This window comes from Pezoporus wallicus, unplaced genomic scaffold (genome assembly GCF_028554395.1).
Source record: "Pezoporus wallicus isolate ANWC-B61680 ecotype Strahan unplaced genomic scaffold, APGP_CSIRO_Pwel_v1 contig_10474, whole genome shotgun sequence".
Taxonomy (NCBI): domain Eukaryota; kingdom Metazoa; phylum Chordata; class Aves; order Psittaciformes; family Psittacidae; genus Pezoporus; species Pezoporus wallicus.
Window position 1 is genome coordinate 1 of NW_026635943.1, and position 20,370 is coordinate 20,370.

Below are 20,370 nucleotides of genomic sequence, written 5' to 3' on the forward strand. Positions count from 1 at the left end.
TCCCATATTCCCATATCCCCGATCCATTCCCATATCCCCTATCCCTATCCATTCCCATATCCCCTGCCCCTATCCATTCCCGTATCCCCTACCCCTATCCATTCCCATATCCCCTATCCCTATCCATTCCCATATCCCCTATCCATTCCCGTATCCCCCACCCCTATCCATTCCCATATCCCCTATCCCTATCCATTCCCATATTCCCTATCCATTCCCGTATCCCTATCCCTATCCATGTCCCTGTCCCCATTCCCCCCCCATTCCCATGTCCCCTCTCCTCCGCTCCCCCCTTCCACCCCCCCATCAGATCCCTCCCCATCCTCACCCCATCAGGACCCCCCCCCCCCCCGTTACCGACCCGGTGCTGCCGGGGCGGTGCCGCCGCCTCCCCCTGGTCCCTCCCCTCTGCTCCCCCCCCCCCCCCCCCGGGATTAGCTCAGGGCCAGCCCCGGGCTCGGGGCACCGGTAGCGCCCGCGCCTGATGGAGGAGGCCTGAGGAGGGGTGGGGGGGTGGGGGGAGCATCCTCATCCCTGCGGGACCATGAAGGACCGGTTGGAGCAGCTCAAGGCGGTGAGAGCCGGATGGGGGGGGGAGATGGAGCCCCCGTCCCGATGGGTGCTATGGGGATGGGGACACCCGGACATCCGTGTCCGTGGTGGATGGGGGCGCCATAGGGATGGAGGGAGGTCAGCAAGCCCCCAGGCCGCGGTGCTTGAGGGATGGGGGGCACTGAGACCCCCCCGTGTTGGATGGGGGTACAATGGGGATGGGGACACCCGGACATCCGTGTCCGTGGTGGATGGGGGCACCATAGGGATGGATGGAGTTCAGCAAGCCCCCAGGCCGTGGTGTGTTGGGGGTTATAGGGATGGGGGGCACTGAGACCCCCCCGTGTTGGATGGGGGTACAATGGGGATGGGGGGGCACCCTGAGATCCGTGCCCATGGTGGATGGGGGCACCATAGGGATGGATGGAGGTCAGCAAGCCCCCAGGCCGTGGTGCTTGAGGGATGGGGGGCACTGAGACCCCCCCGTGTTGGATGGGGGCACCATAGGGATGGATGGAGGTCAGCAAGCCCCCAGGCCCTGGTGTGTTGGGGGTTATAGGGATGGGGGGACCCTGAGACCCCCCCAAGCTGTATGGGGGCACCATGAGGATGGAGCATCCTGAGACCTCCCCAATGCTCAATGGGGACACTATGGGGATGGGGGGGGACGACAAGAGATCCAGCCCCACATCAATGGGGCCGTTGGGTGGAAGGGATTTAGGGGATACCCCTCTGTGACCCCATATAGGGTTGAAGAGGGTGCATTGGGGGGCCACCAGCCCCCCCTATAAACACTGCTCCCCCCATGCTATAGGGTGCAATGGGGACACCCCCACCCCATTGCGTGGGGCTGGAGCAGGGGGCATCCATCCTATGGGGTGGCAGGGAACGGATGCGGGGTGCCCAGCGCCCCATCCTGCACCCCACAGCTCACCCTTCTCCCGCCACCACCACCACTTCCTCTTCTCATTGCCCGCCCTATTGCGGGGCCCCTTTCACCCCATATAAAGCCTCCCCCCCCTATATATGGGGGTCCCCGCAGCCCCCCAAGCTGCAGCCCAGGCCGCTGTGTGGGGCAGCAGCCGGGGCAGGGAGGCTTGGCAGGGATTTAGCTGGGATTATGGAGCCAGCGGATAAAGCCTTGGGAAGCGAGGCAGGGATTAGGGTTATTTTTACTCCATTGGGAGCAGGGGGGGGCTTGGGGGTCCCCACATGGGGCTTGTGCCCCACAGCAGGGATGGGCACCCAAAGGAGCTGGGGGGCAGAGGGGGAGTGGAAGGGATGGGGTTGGTACCCTAAGGCACGGTGCAGATACAGGAGTGCATGGAGGGGGGGGACCAGGCGTGACACCAGGGTGATGGGTGACAGCTCCTATGGGTCCCCATTGAGCCCCAGCACTGCAGGGTGAGCTCGGGGTGGAGAACCCTGTCCCATGTCCCCATCCTATCCCCATCCTATCCCCATCCCATCCCCATCCCATCCCCATCCCGGTGTCCATCCTCCAGCCCAGCCCAGCAATCCCTTAATTCCCAGCTGTGCGCAGCCAGATGTGACAGGAACACGATGTCCCCCTTATGTAGATGTCACCCTCCTTGGGCCATCATATCCCTATGGGGTGGTTGTCACCATATCCTTGTGGGGTTGTCACCATATCCCTATGGGGTTGTTGTCACCATGTCTCTATGGGGTTGTTGTCACCATGTCCCTATGGGGTTGTTGTCACCATGTCCCTATAGGGTTGTTGTCACCATCTCCCTATGCAGTTGTTGTCACCATGTCCCTATGGGGTTGTTGTCACCATGTCCCTATGCAGTTGTTGTCACCATCTCCCTATGCAGTTGTTGTCACCATGTCCATATGGGGTTGCTGTCACCATGTCCCTATGCAGTTGCTGTCACCATGTCCCTATGCAGTTGCTGTCACCATGTCCCTATAGGGTTGTTGTCACCATGACCATATGGGGTTGCTGTGACCATGTCCCTATAGGGTGGTTGTCACCATGTCCCTATAGGGTGGTTGTCACCATGTCCATATGGGGTTGTTGTCACCATGTCCCTATGCAGTTGTTGTCACCATCTCCCTATGCAGCTGTTGTCACCATGTCCATATGGGGTTGCTGTCACCATGTCCCTATGCAGTTGCTGTCACCATGTCCCTATAGGGTTGTTGTCACCATGTCCATATGGGGTTGCTGTGACCATGTCCCTATAGGGTGGTTGTCACCATGTCCATATGGGGTTGCTGTCCCCATGTCCCTATGGGGTTGCTGTCCCCGTGTCCCCGTGGGGTGCCTGTCACCCTCTGAGCTCTGCCCCATTGCTCCCCATAGAAGCAGGATGCGGACGATGACACGGAGGAGCTGGAGATCGCAGTGGACAACACAGCGTTCATGGACGAGTTCTTCTCGGAGGTGAGCGGGACCCATGGACCCGGGGATGGGGACAGGGGACACGGGGCTGTCCCCTCACCCCCGGCTCCTCCCCACGGCTTCAGATCGAGGAGACCCGGCAGAACATCGACAGGATCTCGGAGAACGTGGAGGAGGCCAAGAAGCTCTACAGCATCATCCTGTCAGCACCCATCCCCGAGCAGAGTCAGTGCGGCACTCATGGGTGTCCTGCATCCCCGTCCCATGTGGTACCCATGGGTGTCCTGCATCCCCATCCCATGTGGTACCCATGGCTGTCCTGCATCCCCGTCCCGTGTGGTACCCATGGGTGTCCTGCATCCCCGTCCCATGTGGTACCCATGGGTGTCCTGCATCCCCGTCCCATGTGGTACCCATGGGTGTCCTGCATCCCCGTCCCATGTGGTACCCATGGCTGTCCTGCATCCCCGTCCCGTGTGGTACCCATGGCTGTCCTGCATCCCCATCCCGTGTGGTACCCATGGCTGTCCTGCATCCCTGTCCCATGTGGTACCCATGGGTGCCCTGCATCCCCGTCCCATGTGGTACCCATGGGTGTCCTGCATCCCCATCCCATGTGGTACCCATGGGTGTCCTGCATCCCCGTCCCATGTGGTACCCATGGGTGTCCTGCATCCCCGTCCCATGTGGTACCCATGGCTGTCCTGCATCCCCGTCCCATGTGGTACCCATGGGTGTCCTGCATCCCCATCCCATGTGGTACCCATGGGTGTCCTGCATCCCCGTCCCATGTGGTACCCATGGGTGTCCTGCATCCCCGTCCCATGTGGTACCCATGGGTGCCCTGCATCCCCGTCCCATGTGGTACCCATGGGTGTCCTGCATCCCCATCCCATGTGGTACCCATGGGTGTCCTGCATCCCCGTCCCATGTGGTACCCATGGGTGTCCTGCATCCCCATCCCATGTGGTACCCATGGGTGTCCTCCATCCCTACCCCATCCGGTGGCTCTGTGTGGTCCCAACAGTGTCACACATCCCATTCCCATTCCCATTCCCATTCCCGCTGTGGTTCCTCCTACAGAGACCAAAGATGACCTGGAGCAGCTGACAGCAGACATCAAGAAAATGGCCAACAGCGTCCGCAACAAACTCAAGAGTGAGTGACCGTGTCCCCATCCTGTCTCCATCCTGTCCCCATGTCCCCATCCTGTCCCCATCCCTGTCCCCATGTCCCCATCCTGTCCCCATCCTGTCCCCATCCTGTCTCCATCCTGTCCCCATGTCCCCATCCTGACCCCATCCCTGTCCCCATGTCCCCATCCTGTCTCCATCCTGTCCCCATGTCCCCATCCTGTCCCCATCCTGTCCCCATGTCCCCATCCTGTCCCCATGTCCCCATCCTGTCCCCATCCCTGTCCCCATGTCCCCATCCTGTCTCCATCCCCTGTCCCCATGTCCCCATCCTGTCCCCATGTCCCCATCCTGTCCCCATCCTGTCCCCATGTCCCCATCCTGTCCCCATCCTGTCTCCATCCCTGTTCCCATGCCCCCATCCTGTCCCCATCCTGTCCCCATGTCCCCATCCTGTCCCCATCCTGTCCCCATCACTGTTCCCATGTCCCCATCACTGTTCCCATGCCCCCATCCTGTCCCCATCACTGTTCCCATGTCCCCATCACTGGTCCCATGCCCCCATCCTGTCCCCATCCTGTCCCCATCCTGCCCTCATCACTGTTCCCATGTCCCCATCACTGTTCCCATGTCCCTATCACTGTCCCCATGTCCCCATCACTGTCCCCATCCTGTCCCCATCACTGTTCCCATCACTGTTCCCATGTCCCCATCACTGTCCCCATGTCCCCATCCTGTCCCCATCCTGTCCCCATCACTGTTCCCATGTCCCCATCCTGTCCCCATCCTGTACCCATGTCCCCATCACTGTTCCCATGTACCCATCCTGTCCCCATCACAGTCCCCATGTCCCCATCACTGTCCCCATCCTGTCCCCATCACTGTTCCCATGTCCCCATCACTGTCCCCATGTCCCCATCCTGTCCCCATCACTGTTCCCATGTCCCCATCACTGTCCCCGTGTCCCCATCCTGTCCCCATCCTGTCCCCATCACTGTTCCCATGTCCCCATCCTGTCCCCAACACTGTTCCCATGTCCCCATCACTGTTCCCATGTCCCCATCACTGTCCCCATGTCCCTATCCTGTCCCTGTCCTGTCCCCATCACTGTCCCTATGTCCCTATCCTTTCCCCATTGCTGTCTCCATGTTCCCATCACTGTCCCCATGTCCCCATCACTGTTCCCATGTCCCCATCCTGTCCCCATCACTGTCCCCATCCTGTCCCCATCACTGTTCCCATGTCCCCATCACTGTTCCCATGCCCCCATCCTGTCCCCATCCTGTCCCCATCCTGCCCTCATCACTGTTCCCATGTCCCCATCACTTTCCCCATCCTGTCCCCATCACTGTTCCCATGTCCCCATCACTGTCCCCATGTCCCTATCCTGTCCCTGTCCTGTCCCCATCACTGTCCCCATGTCCCCATCCTGTCCCCATCACTGTTCCCATCACTGTTCGCATGTCCCCGTCACTGTTCCCATGTCCCCATCCTATCCCCATCACTGTTCCCATGTCCCCATCACTGTTCCCATGTCCCCATCACTGTTCCCATGTCCCCATCCTGTCCCCATCACTGTTCCCATGTCCCCATCACTGTCCCCATGTCCCCATCACTGTCCCCATCACTGTTCCCATGTCCCCATCACTGTCCCCATGTCTCCATCACTGTCCCCATGTCCCTATCCTGTCCCTGTCCTGTCCCCATCACTGTTCCCATGTCCCCATCACTGTCCCCATGTCCCTATCCTGTCCCTGTCCTGTCCCCATCACTGTTCCCATCACTGTCCCCATGTCCCCATCACTGTCCCCATGTCCCCATCCTGTCCCCATCGCTGTTCCCATGTCCCTATGGGGAGGTAGGGAATACCCCCTGGCCGTGGGGCAGGTCCCTGAGGGGCCGGGTCCTGCCCCCCAGGTATGGAGCGCAGCATCGAGCAGGATGAGGTGCGCTCCTCCGCTGACCTGCGCATCCGCAAGTCCCAGGTGAGCCCCGGTCCCCACCCGGCACCACGGAGCCTGTTCCCAATGGGATGGGCATGGGGACGCGGCACCTCCCGGGTCCCATCCCTGTCCCCTATCCCACACACACCACACCTGGCTGCTCCCAAGCTTCCTGTCCCCCATGTCCCCAGCACTGCCCTGCCATCCCAGCCCCGTGCTCCTGTCCCCATGGAATACAGCCCATGGGATGCTCCATGCCCAGGCTGTCCCACATCCCTGCTCCCAGCACTGGGGTCCTGTTCCCTTAGGACCAGGGAGGTGCCATGTCCAGGATGTCCCCATCCCCATCCCCATGTTTTCATCCCCATTCCCATCACTGGGTCCTGTCCCGCAGGGACCAGGGAGGTGCTGTGCTCAGGGTGTCCCCATATCCCATGTCCCCATCCCCAGCACTCAGTGCTGTCCCTATGGACACACCATACCCAGCCATCCCCATCCCCAGCACTCGGTGCTGTCCCTATGGACACACCATACCCAGCCATCCCCATCCCCAGCACTCAGTGCTGTCCCTATGGACACACCATACCCAGCCATCCCCATCCCCAGCACTCGGTGCTGTCCCTATGGACACACCATACCCAGGCTGTCCCCATATCCCATGTGCCCGTCCCCAGCACTCAGTGCTGTCCCTATGGACACACCATACCCAGGCTGTCCCCATATCCCATGTCCCCATCCCCAGCACTCAGTGCTGTCCCTATGGACACACCATACCCAGGCTGTCCCCATATCCCATGTCCCCATCCCCAGCACTCAGTGCTTTCCCTATGGACACACCATACCCAGCCATCCCCATGTCCCCAGCACTCAGTGCTGTCCCTATGGACACACCATACCCAGCCATCCCCATCCCCAGCACTCAGTGCTGTCCCTATGGACACACCATACCCAGGCTGTCCCCATATCCCATGTGCCCGTCCCCAGCACTCAGTGCTGTCCCTATGGACACACCATACCCAGGCTGTCCCCATATCCCATGTGCCCGTCCCCAGCACTCAGTGCTGTCCCTATGGACACACCATACCCAGGCTGTCCCCATATCCCATGTGCCCGTCCCCAGCACTCAGTGCTGTCCCTATGGACACACCATACCCAGCCATCCCCATCCCCAGCACTCAGTGCTGTCCCTATGGACACACCATACCCAGGCTGTCCCCATATCCCATGTCCCCATCCCCAGCACTCGGTGCTGTCCCTATGGACACACCATACCCAGGCTGTCCCCATATCCCATGTCCCCATCCCCAGCACTCAGTGCTGTCCCTATGGACACACCATACCCAGGCTGTCCCCATATCCCATGTGCCCGTCCCCAGCACTCGGTGCTGTCCCGCAAGTTCGTGGATGTGATGACCAAGTACAATGAGGCGCAGGTGGACTTCCGGGAGCGCAGCAAGGGCCGGATCCAGCGGCAGCTCGAGATCAGTGCGTGCCCCCCCATAGACCCTATAGATCCCATAGATCCCATAGATGCTATAGATCACATAGACCCTATAGACCCCACAGATCATATAGACTCTATAGACCCTATAGATCACATAGACTCTATAGACCTCATAGACCCTATAGACCCTATAGATCCTATAGACCTCATAGACCCTATAGATCACATAGACCCTATAGATCCCATAAACCCTATAGATCACATAGACTCTATAGACCCCACAGATCCCATAGACCCTATAGATCACATAGACTCTATAGACCTCATAGACCCTATAGACCTCATAGACCCTATAGATGCCATAGATCCTATAGACCCCATAGACCCTATGGATCCCATAGACCTTATAGACCTCATAGACCCTATAGATCCTGTAGGCCCTATAGACTCCATAGATATTATAGACCTCATAGACCCTATAGATCCTGTAGGCCCTATAGACCCCATAGATATTATAGACCTCATAGACCCCATAGATCCCATAGACCCTATAGATCACATAGGCCCTATAGACCCCATAGACCCTGTAGATCCTTTAGGCCCTATAGACCCCATAGATCCCGTAAACCCTTTAGATCACATAGGCCCTGTAGATCCCATAGGATCTATAGATGCCATAGATCCTATAGGTCCCATAGGCCCTATAGATCACACAGGCCCTGTAGATCCCATATACCCTATAGATCCTGTAGATCCCATAGACCCTATGGATCCTATAGACCCTATAGATCACATAGGCCTGAAAGATCCCATTGACCCCATAGACCCTATAGACCCCATAAACCCTATAGACCCTATGGATCCCATAGATCCTGTAGATCCCATAGGCCCTATAGATCCCATAGACCCCATAGACCTTATAGATCCCATAGACCCCATAGACCCTATAGATCACATAGGCCCTGTAGATCCCATAGGCCCTGTAGATCCCATAGACCTCATGGATCCCATAGACTGCATAGGCCTTATAGATGCCATAGACCCTATAGATCCCATAGGCCCTGTAGATCCCATAGGCCCCATAGATCCCATAGACTGCATAGGCCTTATGGATCCCAGAGACCCCATAGACCCTATAGATCCCATAGACCCTGTAGATCCCATAGGCCCTATAGATCCCATAGACCCCATAGACCTTATAGATCCCATAGACCCCATAGACCCTATAGATGCCATAGACCCTATAGATTCCATAGACCCTATAGATCCCATAGGCCCTGTAGATCCCATAGACCTCATGGATCCCACAGACTGCATAGGCCTTATAGACCCCATAGACCCTATAGATGCCACAGACCCTATAGACCCCATAGATCCCATAGGCCCTATAGATCCCATAGACCCTATAGATGCCACAGACCCTATAGACCCCATAGATCCCATAGGCCCTATAGATCCCATAGACCCCACAGACCCCCGGGACAGGGGATGGAACCACCACCCCTACAGACCCCGCCCCTTTTGCTAAGTGGGCGGAGCCAACCCCTACACCCCCCCCCCCCCCCTTTCCCCTGCGCTGAAGCGGGCGGAGCCAACCCCTCAGGCCACGCCCCCCCCCCCCCCTCCACCAAGCGGGCGGAGCTTGTCCCTGCAGCTCCGCCCATTGAGGAAGTGGGCGGGGCCAAGCCCGCGGTGGGCGGGGCTTACACACCACACCCCACCCCGCAGCCGGTAAGAACACGACGGACGAGGAGCTGGAGGAGATGCTGGAGAGCGGGAACCCGTCCATCTTCACGGCGGGGGTGAGCCCCACATCGGGGGGGGGGTACCGGGGGGTGCCCCACATCGGGGGGGGGGTACCGGGGGGTGCCCCACATCGCTGACCCACGGCTCCCCCCTCCCCACGTCCCAGATCATGGACTCGCAGATGTCGAAGCAGGCGCTGAGCGAGATCGAGGGGCGGCACAAGGACATCGTGCGCCTGGAGAGCAGCATCAAGGAGCTGCACGACATGTTCGTGGACATCGCCATGCTGGTGGAGAACCAGGTGGGGCGGAGCAAGGGGGAGATGGGCACGGGGTCAATGGGGAGATGGGTGTGGGGGGGACGGGATCAAGGGGGAGATGGGTGTGGGGTCAATGGGGAGATGGGTGTGGGGGTATGGGATCAAGGGGGAGATGGACATGGGGTCAGGGGGGAGATGGGGAGGGGGGAGATGGGGATGGGGTCAATGGGGAGATGGGGATGGGGTCAATGGGGAGATGGGTGTGGGGGGGACGGGATCAAGGGGGAGATGGGTGTGGGGTCAATGGGGAGATGGGTGTGGGGGTATGGGATCAAGGGGGAGATGGACATGGGGTCAGGGGGGAGATGGGGATGGGGTCAGGGGGGAGATGGGGATGGGGTCAATGGGGAGATGGGGATGGGGTCAGGGGGGAGATGGGGATGGGGTCAGGGGGGAGATGGGGATGGGGTCAGGGGGGAGATGGGGATGGGGTCAATGGGGAGATGGGGATGGGGTCAGGGGGGAGATGGGGATGGGGTCAATGGGGAGATGGGGATGGGGTCAGGGGGGAGATGGGGATGGGGTCAATGGGGAGATGGGGATGGGGTCAGGGGGGAGATGGGGATGGGGTCAATGGGGAGATGGGGATGGGGTCAATGGGGAGATGGGGATGGGGTCAATGGGGAGATGGGGATGGGGTCAGGGGGGAGATGGGGATGGGGTCAATGGGGAGATGGGGATGGGGTCAATGGGGAGATGGGGATGGGGTCAATGGGGAGATGGGGTGGGGGGGACGGGATCAAGGGGGAGATGGGTGTGGGGTCAATGGGGAGATGGACATGGGGGGTATGGGATCAAGGGGGAGATGGACATGGGGTCAGGGGGGAGATGGGGATGGGGTCAATGGGGAGATGGGGATGGGGTCAGGGGGGAGATGGGGATGGGGTCAATGGGGAGATGGGGATGGGGTCAATGGGGAGATGGGGAGATGGGGATGGGGTCAATGGGGAGATGGGGATGGGGTCAATGGGGAGATGGGGATGGGGTCAGGGGGGAGATGGGGATGGGGTCAATGGGGAGATGGGCACGGGGTCAGGGGGGAGATGGGTGTGGGATCAATGGGGAGATGGGTGTGGGGGGTATGGGATCAAGGGGGAGATGGACATGGGGGGTATGGGATCAAGGGGGAGATGGGTGTGGGATCAATGGGGAGATGGGTGTGGGGGGTATGGGATCAAGGGGGAGATGGACATGGGGGGTATGGGATCAAGGGGGAGATGGGTGTGGGATCAGTGGGGAGATGGGGGTGGGGGGGACAGGATCAAGGGGGAGATGGGCCCGGGGTCAGGGGGAGATGGGCACGGGGGGTATGGGATCAAGGGGGAGATGGGTGCGGGATCAAGGGGGAGATGGGCATGGGGTGTATGGGATCAATGGGGAGATGGGCATGGGATCAACAGGGGATCCAGGGGGAGATGGGTGTGGGATCAACAGGAATATGGGCATGGGGTGTATGGGATCAATGGGGAGATGGGTGTGGGGGGTATGGGATCAATGGGGAGATGGGCATGGGATCAATGGGGGGATGGGTGTGGGATCAATGGGGACATGGGCATGGGATCAGTGGGGAGATGGGCATGGGATCAGTGGGGAGATGGGTGTGGGATCAATGGGGAAATGGGCATGGGATCAAGGGGGAGATGGGCATGGGATCAATGGGGAGATGGGCATGGGATCAATGGGGAGATGGGTGTGGGATCAATGGGGAGATGGGTGTGGGGGGTATGGGATCAAGGGGGAGATGGGCGTAGAATTGCATGGGATAATCTGGGATCTGAGCACAGGGACAAGCAGGAAATTGTGAATGGGATGAGCAGGGATCGGTCCATGGATGCTCAGGGATTGGTCCATGGGATGAGCAGGGATTGGTCCATGGGATGAGCAGGGATTGGTCCATGGGATGAGCAGGGATTGGTCCATGGGATGCTCTCCATGGGATGCTCAGGGATGCTCCATGGGATGCTCAGGGATTGGTTCATGGGATGAGCAGGGATTGGTCCATGGGATGAGCGGGGATTGGTCCATGGGATGAGCTGGGATGCTCAGGGATTGCTCCATGGGATGCTCAGGGATTGGTTCATGGGATGAGCAGGGATTGGTCCATGGGATGAGCGGGGATTGGTCCATGGGATGAGCAGGGATTGGTCCATGGGATGCTCAGGGATTGGTCCATGGGATGCTCAGGGATTGGTCCATGGGATGCTCAGGGATTGGTTCATGGGATGAGCAGGGATTGGTCCATGGGATGAGCGGGGATTGGTCCATGGGATGAGCAGGGATTGGTCCATGGGATGCTCAGGGATTGCTCCATGGGATGAGCAGGGATCGATCCATGGGATGAGCGGGGATCGGTCCATGGGATGCTCAGGGATTGGTCCATGGGATGCTCAGGGATTGGTTCATGGGATGAGCACGGATTGGTCCATGGGATGCTCAGGGATCGGTCCATGGATGAGCGGGGATCGGTCCATGGGATGCTCAGGGATTGGTCCATGGGATGAGCGGGGATTGGTCCATGGGATGCTCAGGGATTGGTCCATGGGATGAGCGGGGATTGGTCCATGGGATGCTCAGGGATTGGTCCATGGGATGCTCAGGGCACCTCCCCCTGGCAATGGGGCTCACCCCCCAGGCCCCCTTCTCCCCCCCCCCACCCCCACAGTGGAGGCACCCGGGGCTCAGCGCTGCCCCATGGCAGGTTCCATCCCCAGGGCCCGGCGGGGGGGTTGGGGGGCGGTGCCGGTGCTCACCCCACACCTCTCCCCCCCCCCAGGGCTCCATGATCGACCGCATCGAGAGCAACATGGACCAGTCCGTGGGCTTCGTGGAGCGCGCCGTGGCCGACACCAAGAAGGCCGTGAAGTACCAGAGCGAGGCCCGGAGGGTGAGCACAGCCCCACAGCGAGTGGCCACACCCCATAGAGAGCATTGAACACCCCATAGCGAGCTGCCGCCACCCCATAGAGAGCATTGAACACCCCATAGCGAGCTGCTGCCACCCCATAGAGAGCATTGAACACCCCATAGAGAGCATTGAACACCCCATAGAGAGCATTGAACACCCCATAGCGAGCTGCCGCCACCCCATAGAGAGCATTGAACAACCCATAGCGAGCTGCCGCCACCCCATAGAGAGCATCCGTCACCCCAGAGAGAGCATTGAACACCCCATAGTGAGCTGCCGCCACCCCACAGACAGCATCCGTCACCCCATAGCGAGTGGCCGTCACCCCATAGAGAGCATCCGTCACCCCATAGCGAGCGGCCGTCACCCCACAGAGAGCATCCGTCACCCCATAGAGAGCATCCGTCACCCCATAGAGAGCATTGAACACCCCATAGCGAGCTGCCGCCACCCCATAGAGAGCATCCGTCACCCCATAGAGAGCATCCATCACCCCATAGAGAGCATCCGTCACCCCATAGCGAGCGGCCGTCACCCCACAGAGAGCATCCGTCACCCCATAGAGAGCATCCGTCACCCCAGAGAGAGCATTGAACACCCCATAGAGAGCATTGAACACCCCATAGAGAGCATTGAACACCCCATAGCGAGCTGCCGCCACCCCATAGAGAGCATCCGTCACCCCATAGAGAGCATCCATCACCCCATAGAGAGCATCCGTCACCCCATAGCGAGCGGCCGTCACCCCACAGAGAGCATCCGTCACCCCATAGAGAGCATCCGTCACCCCATAGAGAGCATTGAACACCCCATAGCGAGCTGCTGCCACCCCATAGAGAGCATTGAACACCCCATAGCGAGCTGCCGCCACCCCATAGAGAGCATTGAACACCCCATAGCGAGCTGCCGCCACCCCATAGAGAGCAGCCATCACCCCATAGAGAGCATTGAACACCCCATAGAGAGCATCCGTCACCCCAGAGAGAGCATTGAACACCCCATAGAGAGCATCCGTCACCCCATAGTGAGCGGCCGTCACCCCACAGAGAGCATCCGTCACCCCATAGAGAGCATTGAACACCCCATAGCGAGCTGCCGCCACCCCATAGAGAGCATCCATCACCCCATAGTGAGCGGCCGTCACCCCATAGAGAGCATTGAACACCCCATAGCGAGCTGCCGCCACCCCATAGAGAGCATCCGTCACCCCATAGAGAGCATTGAACACCACATAGCGAGTGGCCGTCACCCCATAGAGAGCGTTGAATACCCCATAGAGCGTCCGTCACCCCATAGAGAGTGTACATCACCCTGTAGCAAGCGTCCGTCACCCACAGAGAGCATTGAACACCCCATAGAGTGTCTGTCACCCCATAGACAGCATTGAACACCACATAGAGAGTGTCTGTCACCCCATAGACAGCATTGAACACCCCATAGAGAGCGTCCGTCACCCCATAGAGAGCAGCAATCACCCCATAGAGACCAGTGTCCCCCCATAGACCCTGTGTCCCCAGTGTCCACCAACGGCCTTACCATAGCCCCCAGTGCCCCCAATGCACCCCAGTGCCCCCCTATGACCCCAGCCCCACCTCCCCCTGTATCCCAGTGCCCCCGAGCCCCCCATGTCCCCAAACCACCCCAACACCTCTCCCCCCCCCCCAGTGACCCCCAACTGGTCCCATTCCCCCCCTTACAGCTCCATGGGGTTGGCAGCTCTGCCCCTGAGCCCCACATGTGTGGGGCAGGGTGGATCAGCCCCCATGGGGTGAGGGGGGGGGGGCTCGCTGTGGGGCTGGACGGGAGATGGGCCCCATGGGGCTGGGGTGTGGGAGGGGGCAGGAGAGCCCCATGGGGGGGGGGGGGGTGGAGACAATGTGATGGTGCCAGCACGGTGTGACTGTGGGGCTCCAGGCTATGGGGCCCAGGGTCTATGGGGCTCAGGGCTCTATGGGGCACTATGGGGCTCAGTTCTATGGGGCTCAGGGCACTGTGTGACTCAGTTCTTTGGGATTTAGGGCTCTATGGGGCTCAGGGTCTATGGGGTTCTATGGAGCTCAGGTCTATGGGGCTCAGGGTCTGTGGGGTTCTATGGAGCTCAGGGTCTGTGGGGCTCAGGTCAATGGGGCTCAGGGTCTGTGGGGCTCTAATGGGCTCAGGTCTATGGGGCTCAGGGCTCTATGGGGCACTATGGAGCTCAGGGTCTATGGGGCTCAGGGCTCTATGAGGCTCAGGGCTCTATGGGGCTCAGAGCTCTATGGGGCACTATGGGGCTCAGGGCTCTATGGGGCTCAGTTCTATGGGGCTCAGAGCTCTATGGGGCTCAATTCTATGGGGCTCAGTGCTCTATGGGGCTCAGGGCCTGGATTTGCTCCATGCTTGCCCCCCCCCCCCATCCCTGCAGCCCCTCATCCCCTTCCCTCCCTGCCATGGGGACGCCTCCCCCTTCCCTCCTCATTCCCAACATCCCACCCCACACCCCCCCCCCATGGCGCGATCCCATCGCTGCAATTCCCCTTCCTGCCCCTCTTTATCCCCATGGGAAGGGGGCTGGACCCCTTACCCCCCCCTTCCGCTGCTCCATCCCCTTCCGACCCCCATCGCCATGGGGATGGAGCCAGCGCCGCCTGGAACCCCCCGCGGCGCGCATCCCATGGGATGAGCGATGGGAATCCAGGGGGGGCGGTGGCTCTGCCTTCGCTGCCCCCCATCCCTATGGGGCTGGGAATACTGCCCCCTCCGGGCCTTGATATCCGTGCTGGACCCACGGCGACAGGAGGACGTGGTGGTACCCAATCCCATTGCACAACGCGATGCTTGGGGGGGGGGGGGGAAGCAGCACCGGGATGAGGGTTTGGGACCGGCTGCGTCCCCCCCATCCCTTCCAGAGCAGAATTCCCCATGGATTCAATGGGACGTTCCCCATCCCTGGGCCAGGTTGGCCATAGGGCCTTGGAGCGAGGCGTTGGGCTGGGATGAGCTTCGAGCTCCCCTTTATCCCAGCCCATTCCATGACGGATCGGGATCGGTCCTGGCCATTCCCAGCACCCCACGGTCCCCCTCTTTCCCCTGCCCCACAGAAGAAGATCCTCATCATGCTCTGCTGCATCATCCTCGCCGTTATCCTGGCCTCCAGCATCGGCAGCATCTTCGCCTGAGCCCATCCCGCTGCCCCCAGGTGATGGAGCCCACACCGGGATCACCAGGGAATGGGATTGGAGCCTATGGGGGGGGGGGGGACGGGACCTGGCCTCACTGGATGGAGGGGGGGGGGATTCACCCCAAAGCACCAGCACGGACTGGGGGGGCAGCCCCACGTTAAGGAGGGATGGGGCCGGGGTTCCGCTGGTCCTCATCCTCCTCCCCGTTCCAGGTGGCCTTCCCCACTCCCGGATGATCCCATTGGAGCGCACCGGGACCTTGCTGTGTGTCCCCCCCACCCCGAGCATCCCGGAGGAACGGAGACCCCTGCATCCCGGCTCCCTCCCATCCCTATGGGAAGGCTCCGAGGTTCCTTCCCCCCCCCCCCTATTTCCTTTGCTCCCCATCCCATATGGGCAGCACCCGTGCTCGGAGCAGGAGGAGCAGCTTCCCCATATCCATGGGGATTCTCCCACCCCCTTGCGTGCGCGGCTCCAGCCTGCTCCCCAATAAAGCCATCACCCCAGCTCTGCCCTCGGGGGGCTCCCACACCGGGCTCACGGCTCCCTAAGGGAAGAGCCAAAAGGGGCGCAGGAATCCCGGGCTGGGATGCGAGGAACTCATCCCTGCGGCCGCCCCATCCGAGGCCCCACGGCGCTCCCCATTGCCCACGGAGCAGCGCATCCCTCGGGAAGCTTTTAATCAGGGTCCTGGGGAGCGGGATGGGGACACCCCCATATCCCAATGGGAACCATCCCCTTGTCCTGTCCTTGCATTCCCTATGGCCATTGCCAGGATCCTGGTGAATGGGATGTGACCCCCCTTCCACATCCCAATGGGAACCCATCCCCTTGTCCTACCCCTGCCTTCCCTATGGCCATCATTGGGATTCTGGTGAGCAGGATGGGGACACCCCCCATACCCCAATGGGAACCCATCCCCTTGTCCTATCCCTGCATTCCCTATGGCCATCACTGTGATCCTGGTGAGCAGGATGTGACCCCCCCTTCCATATCCCAATGGGAACCCATCCCCTTGTCCTATCCCTGCCTTCCCTATGCCCATCACTGCGATCCTGGTGAGCAGGATGTGACCCCCCTTCCATATCCCAATGGGACCCCATCCCCTTGTCCTATCCCTGCCTTCCCTATGGCCATCACTGGGATAATGGTGAATGGGAAAACAGCCCCCTTTTCCATACCCCAATGGGACCCCATTACCTTGTCCTCCCCCTGCCTTCCCTATGGCCATCACTGTGATCCTGGTGAGCAGGATGTGACCCCCCCTCCATATCCCAATGGGACCCCATCCCCTTGTCCTATCCCTGCCTTCCCTATGCCCATCACTGTGATCCTGGTGAGCAGGATGTGACCCCCCCCCATACCCCAATGGGAACCCATCCCCTTGTCCTATCCCTGCCTTCCCTATGGCCATCACTGGGATAATGGTGAATGGGAAAACAGCCCCCTTTTCCATACCCCAATGGGAACCCATCCCCTTGTCCTATCCCTGCCTTCCCTATGCCCATCACTGTGATCCTGGTGAGCAGGATGTGACCCCCCCCCATACCCCAATGGGAACCCATCCCCTTGTCCTATCCCTGCCTTCCCTATGCCCATCACTGAGATAATGGTGAGCAGGATGTGACCCCCCTTTTCCATACCCCAATGGGACCCCATCCCCTTGTCCTATCCCTGCCTTCCCTATGCCCATCACTGTGATCCTGGTGAGCAGGATGTGACCCCCCCCCATACCCCAATGGGAACCCATCCCCTTGTCCTCCCCCTGCCTTCCCTATGGCCATCACTGGGATAATGGTGAATGGGAAAACACCCCCCTTTTCCATATCCCAATGGGAACCCATCCCCTTGTCCTATCCCTGCCTTCCCTATTTCCATCACTGTGACCCTGGTGAGCAGGATGTGACCCCCCCTCCATATCCCAATGGGAACCCATCCCCTTATCCTCCCCCTGCCTTCCCTATGGCCATCACTGTGATCCTGGTGAGCAGGATGTGCCCCCCCCATATCCCGTTATCCTCCCGCACCCCTCACACGCGATGCTTGAGGAAGAACTTGCCCCAGTAGCGGCCGCGCAGGCGCAGGTCTCGGGGGCTCAGGTACCTCCGAGCTCCCATCATGTTGGCGCTCGCCACGCGCTCGAAGCTCCAAGGGTTCTGGTTCCGGGCCTCCCTCTCCTCCTGGTCCCGGCGCAGGCGGCGCAGGCCGGCCCTGCTGACGGGCACGGCGGGGAAGGGCAGCTTGCGTGCCGCCTGCCGCAGGAAAGGTTCCACGTGGCGGAACTCGCAGCGCCCGCCCAGCTCCAGGAGCAAGCGCCCGCTCTTGACGGCCGTCACGTAGCGGTCGATGGGGCCTTTGCCCCCTCCCATGCGGTGCCCCAAGCTCTTCTTGCTGAGCGCTTTGGAAGGGGCCGGCAGGCGCCAGATGGCGAACATGGATTTGGGGTCCATGGAACGCCCGATGGTCAAGCGCAGCATCTCCAGGTGGCCCCAGTGCAGGTAACCCCCGCCGAGCGCCTGTGGGGGGGACAGGGGGAAAGGAGGAGGTGATGGGGAAGCACCCCACAAACAGCACAGCGGGAGGCGGGCCCCCTGCGGCAGGGGGGCTGGTGATGGATATAGGGAAGGCAGGGGGAGGAGAGGGGGGGGGTTCCTGTTGGGGTATGGAGGGGGGGGTCCCCATCCTGCTCACCAGGATCACAGTGATGGCCATAGGGAAGGCAGGGGGAGGACAAGGGGATGGGTTCCCGTTGGGATATGGAGGGGGGGGGTCCCCATCCTGCTCACCAGGATCACAGTGATGGCCATAGGGAAGGCAGGGGGAGGACAAGGGGATGGGTTCCCGTTGGGATATGGAGGGGGGGGGTCCCCATCCTGCTCACCAGGATCACAGTGATGGCCATAGGGAAAGCAGGGGCAGGACAAGGGGACGTTTCCCATTGGCTATGGGGTGTGTGTCCCCATCCCGCTCCCCAGGATCCCAGTGATGTCCATAGGGAATGCAGGGGCAGGACAAGGGGACGTTTCCCATTGGCTATGGGGTGTGTGTCCCCATCCCGCTCACCAGGATCCCAGTGATGTCCATAGGGAATGCAGGGACAGGACAAGGGGACGTTTCCCATTGGCTATGGGGTGTGTGTCCCCATCCCGCTCACCAGGATCCCAGTGATGTCCATAGGGAATGCAGGGGCAGGACAAGGGGATGTTTCCCATTGGCTATGGGGTGTGTGTCCCCATCCCGCTCCCCAGGATCCCAGTGATGTCCATAGGGAATGCAGGGACAGGACAAGGGGACGTTTCCCATTGGCTATGGGGTGTGTGTCCCCATCCCGCTCACCAGGATCCCAGTGATGTCCATAGGGAATGCAGGGGCAGGACAAGGGGACGTTTCCCATTGGCTATGGGGTGTGTGTCCCCATCCCGCTCACCAGGATCCCAGTGATGTCCATAGGGAATGCAGGAGCAGGACAAGGGGATGTTTCCCATTGGCTATGGGGTGTGTGTCCCCATCCCGCTCCCCAGGATCCCAGTGATGTCCATAGGGAATGCAGGGGCAGGACAAGGGGACGTTTCCCATTGGCTATGGGGTGTGTGTCCCCATCCCATTCACCAGGATCCCAGTGATGTCCATAGGGAATGCAGGGACAGGACAAGGGGACGGCTCCCATTGGCTATGGGGTGTGTGTCCCCATCCCGCTCCCCAGGATCCCAGTGATGTCCATAGGGAATGCAGGGGCAGGACAAGGGGACGTTTCCCATTGGCTATGGGGTGTGTGTCCCCATCCCGCTCACCAGGATCCCAGTGATGTCCATAGGGAATGCAGGGACAGGACAAGGGGACGTTTCCCATTGGCTATGGGGTGTGTGTCCCCATCCCGCTCCCCAGGATCCCAGTGATGTCCATAGGGAATGCAGGGACAGGACAAGGGGTGTGTGTCCCCATCCCGCTCCCCAGGATCCCAGTGATGTCCATAGGGAATGCAGGGACAGGACAAGGGGACGTTTCCCATTGGCTATGGGGTGTGTGTCCCCATCCCGCTCACCAGGATCCCAGTGATGTCCATAGGGAATGCAGGGACAGGACAAGGGGACGGCTCCCATTGGCTATGGGGTGTGTGTCCCCATCCCGCTCCCCAGGATCCCAGTGATGTCCATAGGGAATGCAGGGGCAGGACAAGGGGACGTTTCCCATTGGCTATGGGGTGTGTGTCCCCATCCCGCTCCCCAGGATCCCAGTGATGTCCATAGGGAATGCAGGGGCAGGACAAGGGGGTTTCCCATTGGCTATGGGGTGTGTGTCCCCATCCCGCTCACCAGGATCCCAGTGATGTCCATAGGGAATGCAGGGACAGGACAAGGGGATGTTTCCCATTGGCTATGGGGTGTGTGGGGTGTGTGTCCCCATCCCTATGGGGTGTGTGTCCCCCATGCTCACCAGGATCCCAGTGTGTGAATGCAAGGACAGGACAAGGGGATGTTTCCCATTGGCTATGGGGTGTGTGTCCCCATCCCGCTCCCCAGGATCCCAGTGATGTCCATAGGGAATGCAGGGACAGGACAAGGGGACGTTTCCCATTGGCTATAGGGTGTGTGTATCCCAGTGATGTCCATAGGGAATGCAGGGGGTGTGTGTCCCCATCCCGCTCCCCAGGATCCCAGTGATGTCCATAGGGAATGCAGGGACAGGACAAGGGGACATTTCCCATTGGCTATGGGGTGTGTGTCCCCATCCCGCTCACCAGGATCCCAGTGATGTCCATAGGGAATGCAGGGACAGGACAAGGGGACATTTCCCATTGG

At 60.4% G+C, this 20,370-nt stretch overlaps 2 protein-coding genes across 2 annotated transcripts; one reads left to right on the forward strand and one right to left on the reverse strand.

Annotated features, from left to right (window-relative positions):
* The first annotated feature begins 538 nt into the window (after positions 1–538).
* Positions 539–15,591, forward strand: STX3 (syntaxin 3). The gene is made up of 10 exons (XM_057398720.1): positions 539–574; positions 2,882–2,962; positions 3,046–3,145; positions 4,004–4,078; positions 5,971–6,038; positions 7,373–7,481; positions 9,169–9,242; positions 9,353–9,487; positions 12,279–12,389; positions 15,491–15,591. Exons 1-10 carry the CDS (start codon positions 545–547, stop codon positions 15,566–15,568), a joined length of 861 nt encoding a protein of 286 aa, XP_057254703.1. The 5' UTR covers positions 539–544; the 3' UTR covers positions 15,569–15,591.
* Positions 15,592–17,601: 2,010 nt separating this feature from the next.
* MRPL16 (mitochondrial ribosomal protein L16) lies at positions 17,602–18,283 on the reverse strand. Its single transcript, XM_057398719.1, has 2 exons — positions 18,263–18,283; positions 17,602–18,162 (listed from the first exon to the last, which is right to left on the reverse strand). The coding sequence occupies exons 1-2, from the start codon at positions 18,281–18,283 to the stop codon at positions 17,602–17,604; spliced, it is 582 nt and encodes a 193-aa protein (XP_057254702.1).
* Between the last annotated feature and the right edge of the window lie 2,087 nt (positions 18,284–20,370).

Excerpts from the sequence above, each read along its gene's own strand:
- STX3 (XM_057398720.1), top strand. The coding sequence starts at position 545 with ATGAAGGACCGGTTGGAGCAGCTCAAGGCG. Across the intron at positions 575-2,881 it reads GGTTGGAGCAGCTCAAGGCG|AAGCAGGATGCGGACGATGA; the intron begins GTGAGAGCCGGA and ends TGCTCCCCATAG. Across the intron at positions 3,146-4,003 it reads AGCACCCATCCCCGAGCAGA|AGACCAAAGATGACCTGGAG; the intron begins GTCAGTGCGGCA and ends TTCCTCCTACAG.
- MRPL16 (XM_057398719.1), bottom strand. The coding sequence starts at position 18,283 with ATGGCCATCACTGTGATCCTG. Across the intron at positions 18,163-18,262 it reads TGGCCATCACTGTGATCCTG|GGGGCCCGCCTCCCGCTGTG; the intron begins GTGAGCAGGATG and ends CCCCTGCCGCAG.